At 38.3% G+C, this 13,998-nt stretch overlaps 1 protein-coding gene across 1 annotated transcript in view; it reads left to right on the forward strand.

Annotated features, from left to right (window-relative positions):
• MIPEP (mitochondrial intermediate peptidase) overlaps positions 1-13,998 on the forward strand; it is a 65,933-nt gene that overhangs the window by 15,866 nt on the left and 36,069 nt on the right. The window contains exons 11-12 of the mRNA XM_030950697.1: positions 11,989-12,142; positions 13,054-13,131. Of these exons, the coding sequence (XP_030806557.1) occupies positions 11,989-12,142; positions 13,054-13,131 (232 nt within the window). The remainder of the gene's footprint in view (positions 1-11,988; positions 12,143-13,053; positions 13,132-13,998) is intronic.

The raw sequence follows: 13,998 nt of genomic DNA on the forward strand, positions 1-13,998 counted from the left end.
TGGTTGTTTTTTTCCATAGGAAAATGATGGAATGCTTTTTAAAAAATAAATTATTGTTTTTCTTTTTTTGTAATTTATAAGCTCAATAAATAATTTATTTTTACTTCTTCTGTCCTATTTTATTTTGCATTTTTTCATCTTGGAATTACAAAATATATTTTAAAACAAGATGCACTTAACTGTCATGCTGTCATGCATTTCTCCCATTCTTTGTATAGTCTATTACTTTTTTATTTATTTTTTTTTTTTTGTTCTCCAAGGGTTTCTTTCTTTTGGAAGAAATTTAGCTTTAGGTCTTTAACAAAAATGCCATGATTGTATTCGTAGTAGTGCTGTGCACATAGTGTGGCTTATGTATTTGTCTCTCATGTTTTGGGACTCAGTAGTGGTTTGCATGGTAGGTTTTTGTATTAAGAAATTCTCTTTTGTTCTGCTTAGTAAAACATTTTTGTTGAAAGGGAAGCAAATGTATTCCCTTTGGACTACTGTTGGCACCATGTACAAACTCGTCATTTTCTAGGTATTGCCAGGTACATAAGATGCAGATTATCTTTACAAATGTAGCTATAAAGAAAGAGACTATGGGGATTCAGTTCTTGATTAAGTAACTCAGCACTAGGGGGTGCAAGAAATATTAGATAGGACAGTGTCTGCTGAAAAATGTTTCCTGTTTCTTAGTTTGGCCTATTCAGCCATTCCTCTTTAGTCCTCCAGATTTTGGCCAGCTACATCTCAAATCACGCTGAAACTCATGACATGTTTTTAATGTGTCTATTTGATATTTGCAGAATGTTGTGTATTTTAAATTTATTTCTATACTTTACCTTGTAAATATACATTTAGTCTTTACTGTAGCAGAATTAAGGAAACAAATCCTTCACCAGATTTCTAATAACTAGTTCTAAGAGGTAGATGTTGACTTCTGAAGGATGCAGGATGCTCTCACGCGTTTGGACTGTAGAGTTTTGATGCTGTTTGCTGTCGCATCGCGTTGGTTTTTGTCACCACTTTCCGCGGCGCTACTGTTGCTGCTGTTCTGTCCCTGGAACAGCAGGAGGCGCTCCAGACTCAAGCCGCAGCGTTGCGGTTGTTCTGTCTAAACCCGGCCACAATTTTGTTTCTGTCAGCTTTCACCAAGTCTTTTCCCTGGAAACTTGATCCTACTTCAAAAGTGTAAGCCTCCTGTTGATGGGAACAGGATATGTTCCTTTTTTTTTTTTTCCCAGCCTATGTTAAGTAGCCTCTCTGGCTTTAAACCTACACTTAAGACAGTGTAATGTTTTTGTAGCTATAGTTTAAGAGGCAGGGAAAATACAAGTTGGTATAAATGTACTTTTAAGAGAAACAGGAGACAAAAGTCTGAAATTCATGGTGGTAGTGTCTTAAAAGAAGATAGAGTAATTAGGAGAACCTCAAGAATTTTGGCAGGCTAAGGGTAATAAACCAGTGAATGCTAGAACATGCTTCGGCGTCTAACAAGTAAGAAGATGTCTAATATGTATATTATAAAAATAATAAGGTTGCATTTTAGTGCAGACAAGTACCCAAGTATTAATTAAATTGCATTACTTCTCAGTAAGTGCAGCTGTAATTCTCAAGGCCCTGATCTTGCAAAGATGTGGTAGTCCTGCTGACTTCTTCCAGGTCAGAGAAAAAAACACAACAAAAAATCACCACAAAATGCTGTGAGAGACTTTTTGAGGTCAGCCATTTGCCTTGAAGGTAGGATTGGCTGTGCTTAGTCACTTCTGACAGAGGTGCAGAAGTGTTCTTGGGAACCATCAGCAGTGAGCACTGTGTATTGGGTATTGACTTCTGTTTCCTTAACCTGTAGTTCTTGCCAGACTGGGTTGACTTCACTGGCTGTAATTCACTGTTAGGATTTTTGCCAAAATGTCCCAGGTTTTATTCCACTTGAAGCTGTGATGTGCTTGCTGAGTACTTACAGATCAATGCAAAAATAAGTTTGTTTCCTGATGTGTAGGAAAGAGAAGCCACCATGACAGCTGCAGGCATTTTGGATCCGGGGGTGCCAGTTTAGCAGAGATTAGGAATAAATCACTTCCTTTCTTGTTGGGACTGTACATGGTTTGCTGGCTTCAGGGGAGGGTGGGCACCATTTCTGGGTATTTTCAGAGGGTTACCAAGTACCAAGGTATGAAAATGTGTCTGGATGTTTCACAAGTACCTAAAAGCTGCAATTAATATTGAGGTTTGCAAGTTATTAGTAAAGAAACTTGTTCATGGCTGCTTTTTGTAAAATTATTTTTAGTTTTATGAAAGGCTGTTCTCTCTTGGGAATGCCATGTGGAAGTATAGCCCAGACTTTTTGCATCACATGTGAGAAAACTGTCACTCTGTTCAATTTGAAAGCTGAAGTGGAAATGTAATGTAAAATATAACCAGGAAATCTTTCAACCAGAGTGCTCAGAGAGGAGGAGAGCTTTGTGTAACAAACTATTTGTAAGAAAGGTAAGGCATCCCTTCTGTTAAATCAACAAATGTAGGTATAGAAAGTCCACTTTAACTCAGCAGTCACTAAAGCTGGTGGATTAAGCTTTTTGGAGGAAAACCTGAAAGTTATTGAAAAGCATTGCTGTGAAGCAGAATTCAACTTTCAAGAATTATTTCTTTATTCAAAACATTGTGGAAGAACAAAGAAATTGTTGATTTGAAAACTAAATCAAATCTAAAAGTTGCATGCAGTGTTGATACCAATATTCTAAAGTACCCCTTGACCTCCTCCAAAATATTCTAGGAAGTACAATTAACAGAAAGAAAAAAGGAATGTGAAATACAGGTGCTACTTTATAGTTGATGACAGTACAAAGGCATTCTATTATTATTATTATTATTTTTAAGAAATCCAGAGTCTTCTATAAATCATGGTTCAGAGCCTCCCTTTAGGTAAAGAAGTAAGTTTCATAGTCTGGCATGTAATGAAAATTGGAAGGGGTTTTCCTTGTCTTGATCTCTACAAGTTAACCTGAGGGGTTCATCTTACTTTTATCTTTACTAACAGGATCTTTTCAAGTTTCTTTGAAAGTTTTGGAAGGATCTGTTTTATTAGACATAGTTAACTTTGTAATCTATATTTTTGTGGATGTCAACAGGATAATAATTTTTCTCACAAAAACCCCCAAAGAGGTCAGGATATATCAGGCACTACATATAATAGCCACCAATAAAAATTTTTGCCTGGCAGCTAATTTGCAATTGTTAAGAGTCTGAATGCTTGTGTTCTGAAGAACAGTGATCCTGATTCAAATATCCCTAATGTTCAATTTTATAGAAAGCATTCTTAATAGAATAGATGAAAGTCATGTTGCACAAAACAGTCTTAGCCTCGTTCCATAGACACAGCTTAAATGAAAGTGATTTTAGGAGTCTGCATTTTATTTAGACTCAGTGAAGTTACAGAAGCTTAGAAATAATTATTTATAATCGCATACTACATCTTTATTTCTCACAGGGGTGCAGCCTTTTTGTTTGAAGCCTGCTGTTCTTGAAGAATAACCAAACCTCATTGTGTCAGCTAACTTCTTTTTATAATCGTTTTTTTAATTGGTTTGGCTACTTTGCGTCTCTTAAAAATACTACTGGGCTGCAAACTGTGAAAGTAAAGTGTCTGGATTTCTTAAATGTAGTTTATCCTTTAATAAGAAGTAGGAATTTACATTAAAGAAACTACAGCTTTCTTTGATATTTCTACTTTTGTTAGGAGGCTACTGAGATTTCTCTTCATAAAGTTACTTAGCTCACATTCTGACATAGAGTATATGAGAAAATTTTCATTCTTTCCTGAGCTTTGTTATAAATACTAATGCTTTGGCATTTGAAATCAGATGTTGAGAGTGAATTAAGTTACTGGAATATGCAAAATGAATACAGAGCAAACCTATTATGTTCAAGTTTGTGTCTCAGTATTTTACAGTTTTCGACATGTAAGCATGAGAGTTATGCAATTCTACAGGAGAAACAGTTAATTTAAGGTTTATTATTACAATAAAAAGGACCTCTCTGAGTCTTGATTTCTATCTTTCTTAAGTCAAAGCAGCTTAACTGAGAGTTTGGCACAGAGGAAAATATTCTTTTCCATTGTAGAGGAGATCATGTATTTATTTGTTGATGCTGTTACTGATCTGTGCAGGGTGAATGTGTGTTGCTGTCCCTCTTTTTTTACATAAATGCTATATTTCCTACATCAAAACTAAAAGCAACCTTTTAAAAATAAATTAGTAATATCTAGGCGTGTACAAAATCCTTGATTTCAGGAAGTCTTCTTTTAGATTAATCACTGTGTTTTCTGATGGGTGTGTGTATGTCTGTAATGGATAGAAGTTTTGATATTTCCTTTTCCTGTTCTTCCAGAATTGCATTCAGATCCTTTAAGTTTCACATAATCACTTAAGAAAAATTTATGTGCTCAAGTTCAAGGGTAGTTGGGAAAATCTTTTTGTAGCAGTGCAAATTGCAAATATCAAAAGTCAATCCATACCTGTGTTTTTTTTCACTGGGGATATACTAGAGGAAATGTTACATGGCAAGAAATCTTTTTGACTGGAGTATATAGTTCTCTGCAAAGTCAACACCATCTGAGATCCATCTCTTTTGCCTGCATTTTCAAAGGCAAATTCCCATAGAAAGTACTGTGCTCTTCATCCTTTTGGGATTAACTATTCAACATGCAGTCCAGTCAGGGAAGCCTAAGTTCCAGCAAGAAGTGAGAGCTCATGGCTGAGCTCTAGACTTGTGCTAGTTACCTCTAACTGGTACCTTATGAAGCTTGAAAGTGTCATAATATTTATGTCTGCCCTTCTGTGGTGACGTGGGCATCCTAAGGCCCAGAACTCACATTTTAAGCAAAAGGGTATCCAGATAGAGTGTATGATTCTTGCCAGGCTTGTTTAGCTGCCCTGAATCCTTTTTCTTCCTTAGGAAATACTGTAACCATGTTTCCATGTTTTTGCCTGCTTTGGAGACAGCAGTACAATGTCTTTCTAGTGATCTTACTCTGCCATGTGCAGAAGAGTCTGTCTGCTCTTCTGGGGCTGCAAATTACAGCAAACAAGAAAACCTGTCTTCCAGGTCTCCTTTGCAGTAGTTATTGTCACTAAATGCTGTCTGTCTCCAGAACATTAACCTTTCTTCCTAGTACCAGTAACCCTTAGCAGAAGTTTTACTGGTAGCAGAGTGCCTGTTACTGTAGTTCAGTGTGTGGGTCATGATAATTTCCTTTCTGATTTCTTTTCCCAAAAATACTTGAGTGCACTTCCTGTTGGAGATAAAATCATAACTTGTCTGAATAAATGTGGAGGCTGCTTGCCAAAGAGTGTGCTCATAATAAAGCAGCTGCCTCTTGCAGTTTTATTTCAATTTTTTACTATTTGTTTTAAATAGAAGGCACAAAGCTGTACAACTGTTCAAGCTTACAGTTAGATAACAACTTGAAAATTGTGCCTAAAGTGAGTCTTCGATTGGTTGCTGCTTTAACATGTAGTATAATAAAAATAATTATATGCACAGTAGGGTCGTCAACATTTATTAACGTGTAGATTATGAAGATAACTTTGCTCCGGCTAGTGAGCATTTCAAGGGCAGGCTAAGCTAAAGCTCTTTGGAAATTCTGCTTCTTTTTATCTAGAGTCAGTCAGTATCAGCTAATTCATTGACTGAAGTTGTACTTTCATGCCCTCAATTGAAAAGTAATGTGTGGTGGAATCCCAGAATCACAAAATTGTTAGGGTTGAAAGAGACCTCTGGAGATAATCTAGTCCAACCCCTTGCCAAGGCACGAATGCCTTGGTTTTGGTAGGGTTTTGCTGGGAGGCTTTAGTCTGCATTTACAAATACAGTTGGTTTCATGTTTGAAAGAATAGGGATCAAAGAAGCACCATACACCTGGGATAGAAGATAGGGAACTTTGAGTTTTCCCTTTAGCTTCAAGAGAAATCAATTTTACAGTCTTGGATCAGCCCTCAAAAAGGCTCTGCATCCTACACAGACAAGTTCTGTCTTTGTTACTGGGCAATTTAAAATGCTAAATGAGTGTATTGATAGAAGTCTTAATCTTAAAGTTTTACGTGGTCTTTTACAAAACCTAGCCCAGGTCAGAGTGTATTTTGAAGATGCAACCTGAGACCATTTAACAACATGAGAATGAATTTTCTTTGAAAGGACTGAGGGAAGAGAAGTTTTGATTGCTGTCACAATCACAGTCCCCATTGCTGCTGAAAGTTGAGCTACCATGTTTTTAGATTGGTATGAATTTAAATGCCAAAATACTGTGCCTGGGAAATGTGTTCTTGTAGTCCCACTAAGATGATGAAGCTGTCAGTAACTGAGATTGGGTAATCATTTGCTAGCTAACAGATGCTTTTTTTCTTGTCATCTGGAAACAATGAAGTTGCTAATGGCTGCTACCATTTGAGTGTCGGAAATCAACCAAGAATCTTCAACAAGGGAGCATCTACTTTGTAAACTCTTCCAGATACTTTCCTACCCTGCCCATATGCCAGATTTAAGTTTTAGAGATCTAGTAGAGATTGCTGCATTTCCTGTTCTGTTCATTAAGTATTTTTATTTTTGGGGAAAGTTTAAATCTTCCAATTTCTCCCCTTTTCCCCATTGTCCTCTAATCTTACCTAGTGTTACACCTTTTATTTTTCAGTGAGTAGCATTAAATCTTGAAGGTGGGGGCTCAGAAAAGAGTCAGTCATATGCTTGCTCTTGCCACTGTGAAAGGCAAGATCATCTATCAGTAATAATTCCAGGAGCTGAGGTTTTGGTTATAGATCAGTTCAGATAGCTGAGGTTTCAGCTAGTTGCTGTTCCTAAGTAAGCCCAAAAAGAAAGTTTTCGTGGAATCAGTGCAAGTTTGGGGTTAGGTTTTCTTCACTTAGGGTTGCTTGTATTTATTTGTGAAAAGAGAGTTCATGTATGAGGTAGGACTAAATTCAAAACTTGGGAATTGAATCTGTGTTTTGGTGTCTGGAATGATTACTGCTTAGTGGGTATAGACTAGTATTTAGACAAAGATGTTTGAAGATGTATTACACACTTTTTTGGAGAAGTAGCTTTTTTTTTTCACTACCCAGTGCTCATTTTGAAGTATTATTGGTTATTATAATCTGATTGTGATAATTGCACTATATTACGCGTTTTAATCCCTTTCTGCATAATTCCTAGGACATTGCATTGGCTAGCAAACAGTGGATGCCAGATAACTCAAGGTATAGTAATCTCTGCTGACTGCTGCCAGGTGTGTCCAGAAGTAAGTTAAATATTGAGTCTGTGGCATAAGACACTAGTGGTATTTGAGAATATTTCAGTATCTTCAGCTTTGTTTTTTTTTTGCACATATAGAATAGGCAAGGCAGAAATAGACAGTTGAGATCAGAAGTAAAAACATTTTTGTTTTGGCATTCTGTATAAAAAAATGTTTTTTTCAAAACTTTTTTCAATTTTCCATTGGCAAGAAGAACATGAACACACATCTTTCATTAAATGTGGGAAATGTTTGATCCTGGCAATGTTCTAGCAGAAGGGACTGACATTAACTTTGTGTAGTTTCTATTAAAGTGGTTGTGTAGTCAGGACCTCATTGTACTCAAAATGTCAAGATTGTGACATCTTCAAACATTAGCCAGAGTAGGGGGCTAGTTCCTCTGGGGAGTCTGCCTTAAGGCATTATACTCTGTTACTACTATTTTTCTGAGGGGGTGGATAAGTATACTGCTTTTTTCAAAGGACAAAACTATTCCAGACTGACTTCCTGCCACCACCCCACCCCCTCTCCCCACTTTGGACAGTGACAGTAAAAGTATTTATCAGAAGGCCCTGTTCACATCCTGGAGTGGGGTCATGGGGACAGTGTGCATATTCAAGAGAAGTAGGCAGTGATCTTCTCCCTGCAATATATTAGTGTCAGCTGTTCTATCCATGAAGAAATATCATTGCTTTGTCCCACTAGTACATATCTGTGTATTTGACTGAAATGAAATCAAACTTTGTTTCAGAGGTTGTTTTGTTCCACCCCTCCAGCAAACACATTAATCCAGTATTTCAACTGAATGTGGTAATCCTTTGTGATTAGTATGAAACATTGTCTTCCTCTGATAAAGCTGGCATCTATCTCACGCTGCAGCTGTGTGCTCTTTGTCCTAAGTTCCATATGACATCTTCACGAAGTAGTTGGAGTTGGAAATTTTCTCTGGAGGTCATGTGGTCCAGCCCCCTGCTAAAGCATGGTCTCCTAGAGCTGAGTATCAGTATCTCAAATGTCTCCAAGTTGCAAGACTTTGTAGCCTCTGAGGATAACCTTGCTAATCCTCACTGGGAAAAAAATGTTTGCTGATGTTAAGATGCAACATCCTGTTGTTCCTGCATGTTCCATTCTGTGCCCATTGCCTCCAGTCCTGTCACTGGGCAGCACTGAGAAGAGCCTGGCTCTCTCCTCTTTGCACCCTCCCTTCAGGAATTTATACTCCTTATTAAGATCCCTCTGAGCTTTCTCTTTCCAAGGCACAACAGTGTGGCTGTGCCTCTCTTCCTGATGAGCCGAGCACTGGGCGCAGCACTACAGCACTGGACATAGTGCTGAGTAGATCAGAAGGGTCACCTCCCCCAGCCTGCTGGCCATGCTCTTCCCAATGCACCCAAGGTGCTGGTCACCTTCTTTGTGGCAAGGGTCCCTCACTGGCTCATGCTTAACTTGGTGTCCACCAGGACCCCCTGGTCCCTGTCTGAAAAACTCCTTTCTTGCTGGGTCTGGGTGTCCCGCAGCACATACTGGTGCCTGAGGTTATTCTGTTCCTATCAGCTCATTTATCCTGTAAGCCTGTAAAGGTCCCAGTGGATGGAAACAAGACCCTCTGGCATATCAGCCTCTGCTCCCAGTTTGGATGACAGTTTGATGTTATCTGCCAATGACAGGACAGGACTAGACCCAGTACTGATCCCTGGAGCACACTGCTGGTCCTTGGCCTCCAAGCAGCCACTGTGGCACTGATCACCCTCTGGGCCCTGCCATTCAGCCAGTTTTCTGTCTGTTCATCCAGCCCATACATTGACAGCTTCTCTGTGAGGATCTTATGGGAGACAGTGTCGAAGGGCTCACTGAAGTCCAAGGAGGTGATGTGCACTGCTCTCCCCTTTTCTGCCAGGCCAGTTATTTCATCATATAAGGTTATCAAGTCTTTTTAAGCATGACTTGTCTTTGCTGAATCTGTTCTGACTGCTCCTGGTGACTTTCTTGTCTTTCATGTACTTGGAAACGGTTTCCAGGGTTAGCTGGTCCATCAAAAAAAAATTCTGCTCTTAGAAAATTTTGAGCAGTCTCTACACATCTTTTGATTTTTCTTATTTCTTGTGTAAAAGTTATCTAATTTCATGAAATGTTTTCAAGGGGCTGTTCTTTAATTTCTTATTATTTTCATGTTCTCTTATCCTGCAGCTGAACTCACTGTTGGGAGTAACACATTTTAATTTCCTGCAGCTGTGAAAATCTGATGTTTTGTTATGAATGTGAGCTGTTGGTAGTGTTAAATTTTGATTTACTGAAGTGTGTGTTTGTAGTACTGTATCATATGTTTCTTTCCTGAAATACCTTGTATGCTTGTGTCTCTTCTCCCATTGGGCAGGGAGGAAATAGCACAGGAATCCTGGATGATACTGGATGTCTGGGGGGGAGGAGGGTGTGCAGGCTTTGCAAATAAGCATAGATTTGGCAGGACTGATTGAAATGCACTCAGCAAAAAAGCTCTTGTGCAGTGAAGCCACTTGAGCTTGTCTGTGGTATGTATTGTGACAGTACTTTTGTAGCCAGATATTAGTTAAAGAAGCAGTTCTTTGAATTACAGCTTACTATTCATAGTGGCATGTAGGATGATAGTACAAGATTTTAAAGTGATATGACAAAAACCAGTTCTAAACTATTATGGAGGTTGTTATGATTTGCTGCCAAAGATGGGGCGTTTTAACTGGTCTTGTAGTCTGTATCCAGGGAGAGCTTCAGAGCAGAATCAGGAGGTCTGAAGCACTTAGTGGTGTGTTTCAGTTTTAATGGTAACAGTCTGGCAAGAAGGCAGTCACTTGGTGACTCTATAAAAATATGGAGACATCTGAGATTTACCTGCTAAAGCTTTCCAAAAAGGGCCACTGTTGAAAGCATTCAATTCTTAGAAATTACTGAGTTAAAAATTCTTAGGATATTCAACACATACCCTGTAATTCTGTATGTTGCAGTGGAAGGGACAGTTCTGTGTGTCAGTCAATGTCCTTTGTACTCCAAATTTCTGTGGCTTATATGAAAATTAACTCATCTCTTCTGCTTTCTTTTAGAGACTTGCTTTCAGTCTTTTTATCTAACTTGATCTAAAGTGATTTATATCATGCTTATTCCTTGGGTGTAATGACGCTTTGAGTAAGAAGGAAAACATGTACATGGAAGTGTGCAGTGTGTGAATTTAGGTGTGAAGTTATTGAAAAATTGTGTCAGTATGGTAGAAGCAAAATCTGCTTTATTTTCTATGTTCTAGTATAGAATGGAATACACTGACTTTAGTTTCTTGCATTTGTGGTGTGAAAATAAAGAAAGTCTTGTACCTCACCATATCATGGCTTAGAGGAGTAACTCCGCCCTGCTGTGCCTCACAGCTCAGTGATGCCCATCAGCGAATCAGAGCTGCAGTTGTAAGCAGCACTTCAGCAAGTGAACTGTTCCCCCGTGGGCTTCTTTTTCAGGTCTTCTGTGTGGGAGTGGGAAGGAAGGGAGTGTAGGTATGTGGGTAGGGACTAGCTGGTTCTTTCACAGCTGGTCTGTAAATAAGCCTTTTGATCCCAGGCCTTAAAACAGCATGGTTCTCATATTTGGTGTCCAGCTATTGTAGTCTAGCTGATGCATGTTTAAATTTCAGTGACTGTGATTGTCTAGAGTTAAACAGTCTTTACTCTCAGACCCTAGAAAATAGTATAAAATATCGCTTGGGCTTTGTATGTGAAAAGAGGAAAGCGTATTTTTTGCCATTTGTGGTGCACACACAGCTACAAGCAGATTGTAGTTCTGATTTTGCTATTGTCTCAAAAGAGTTGTGTGGTGCTGATCAGCTGCTGAAAGGTGTAATTTTGCAAAGCATTTATTTGCTTGCTGCACTTGTAGTGTCTTTACTTTTTAGGGTCAGAGCCTCAGGGAGTGTAAACTCTTCTAAAGACTGCATACATCTCTGAACTCCTTTTTGAATTTTTTATTCATTCTGTTTATGTGCGTGCATGCAGATATATGATGTCTTCCTCCCTATGAGTGTCTTCTGTACTACATCTTGAACATAGTTGGTTGAGGTTAGGCACAGGAAGCTGTGTTGGCCATGTTTGAAATCAATGTTGCATACTGAAATTTCCAGGTGGCTCGCAGCTGTAAGATATTTTCTACATGGTTCAAGAGAGTCCCCAGAGCTTGAGGTGTGATTTTTGTGTGGGAGGTGATTGTGTCTACTTGGTGTTTCTGTTGCTGCAGTGAAAGGCAAGACTGCAGAGTCAGCAGTGCTTACCAGTTGGTTTCCTGCCCTAACTGAGGATTTGGCTTACACCACAGCCAAAGCCAGCTTGTTTTTCTGATCAGTCACACGATGCAGCCTTGGCATGGGAAAGGCACTTAAGTGCCAGTGGCCTCTTATAGTATCAAAAGCCACTGCTTGGCCACCCATCATGTTGCCATGGTCTGTTTGGGCTGCATGTTCACCACATTTCTGAAAATCATAGTCAACATCTGTTGAATTTGCTATCCAGATTTGAATATAAGAAAAATTGAGGTACTGCAAAGCACTGTGCCTGTAACTTGCTTTCACCATTTGAAGAATAAAGCCAAACATGCTTGCTGAGGGTCTTTGGGCTGAGCTGGTGTATTTTGTGACATCCTGTGGCTTGAAAGTGAGTACTGTAGTTTATGTAGCTCTGCTGACTGACTGGTTTGGGATTCTTGTATTCCCTTAGGTACAACATTGATCCTGGCTTGTATTGTCCGTTTTTCTCTCTTGGAGCATGCATGGAAGGTTTGAACTCTTTGTTCAGTCAGCTCCTAGGGATCTCTCTCTATGCTGAACAGACAAAAAGGGGAGAGATTTGGTCTGAAGATGTTCGAAAGTTGGTAAGTATTCTTGTTCCCAGCATCTGAAACCAAAGGGAGGATAAACAAGGTAGTGTGTTCCTGTGAGCTATGAATCAAACTTAAAAAAAAATTACTTGGATACCTATGAAAAACACAAACTAGTTGTCTAATTTGAGTTGAAGTTAGACCTCAAAAGCTTTATCATCTCTTTAAGTGCCTTTTGGATGTTTGGTATTTTATGGCCTTTTAATAGCTCCGTGTCAATCAGAAACAGTTTCTGTTTGGAGATTATTGTTGCACCTTTCTGAATGGGCCCTGGTAGTTGTAGTTTCAATTTGTAGATGACCAAAGATGACTAGAATGCTGGAGGTGTGTCTCGTGTCTTTGCCTCTTTTTTTTTACTTTTTGAGTTATCTTTACTTTGAGATTGATTTTTACTTTTCTGCCCTCTTTTTTGGGAAGGGTAGAAATCAAAACTTGGGCAGTAACTTACTCATCAGGTTCCCAAGTTCCTCTGTTGTCTTCCTACATTTATTCATTGCTAGATCTTCTCCACTCCTCTTCGATCCTCAGCCTCCAGCAACAGATGATGTTCCTTATATACTGTGGGTCAATTTATAATTACTCCTTACTCTTTCTGTTTTTATTTCTGTGGTAAATCAGCTTCTGTTTGTCATTTGTGGGCTTTTTTAACACAGAAGGTACTTTTAATACTAATCTGTGACTAGCTAGTTTGGAGTGAAATGCAGAAATGTCTGTCATTTGAGATACAAGATGTGAATTTTGTCCATATATTTATTTTCAATTAAAATTAAGAACAGATTTTATATTAATTATTCCCAGTTTGTCTGTTATTTCTTCGTTATAAGTTTTGGGATTTGAATATTATGTCTTCAATTTGCATGTTATCAGTGCTTTCACTATGGAAATTATACCCTTTTTTTCTTCAGGCTGTTGTTCACGAAACGGAAGGTTTGCTAGGGTACATCTATTGTGATTTCTTCCAGCGACCTGATAAACCACATCAGGTAACATTTATTTATGATCTGACTTCAGCTTAGGTTTTATATAAGTAATGACTGTAGCATTAGTGCTATTTGCATTCAATATAAATTTAGTAAAACTTACCTTGTTTTAAAATAAATTTAAACAGGGAATGTCTGTAACTTCATGTGTGGGTTTAGGTAAAATATTTTTTAGAGCAAGCTTTCATTTAAAAGAACACCCAATGGGCTGAACTCAGACTCTTTGTGGTACAGAATAACAGGTGCTACAAAATGTTTCGAGAACTCTGTTTAGAGAAATGGTAGATATTTAAACACTTGTTTTCTGACCTACTGTTGACAAGTAGAAACAATCTGACATTTATACTTTCTAATCTTTACATTCAACTAATTTTTATTCTAAATTCTCCTTAAAACTGTAGATGGTTCTAACTGTTGTGGCTCAGTCACCACCTAGTGCCAGTATATTTGCAATAGGATGCAGTACAGTAGACACTTCACTCAGTAGAAGCATCTGCAAATTGCCACCTTTAGTGAGGTGATGAGTGGACGAACTTTAAATCTACATTAGTTTGATGTATAACTATTTTGCTAGTAATTCCCAATATACTAGTAGTGCTATGTGGTATATTTTGCCAAGCAGCAAGAAGTTGCTGCTGAAGGTTGAGGAGAGAATTTAATCTGTACATTATGGATTTGACAGATCAGTAAATTTCTTGTCACTAGTGGTACCTGTTAGAAAGTTTGAATGGTTTTGATAATTCTAAAACATAAAGAAATAATTTTATTTTCTAGAAGCAACACAACCTTTCCTTTATGCAATAATTTCTTTATGAATTTGAGGTATATGGTAAGGATGGAGAAACAGTGTTGTTCAGTAGCAGCACTGAA

The sequence above is a fragment of the Camarhynchus parvulus genome, chromosome 1 (genome assembly GCF_901933205.1).
Source record: "Camarhynchus parvulus chromosome 1, STF_HiC, whole genome shotgun sequence".
In the NCBI taxonomy this organism is placed as follows: domain Eukaryota; kingdom Metazoa; phylum Chordata; class Aves; order Passeriformes; family Thraupidae; genus Camarhynchus; species Camarhynchus parvulus.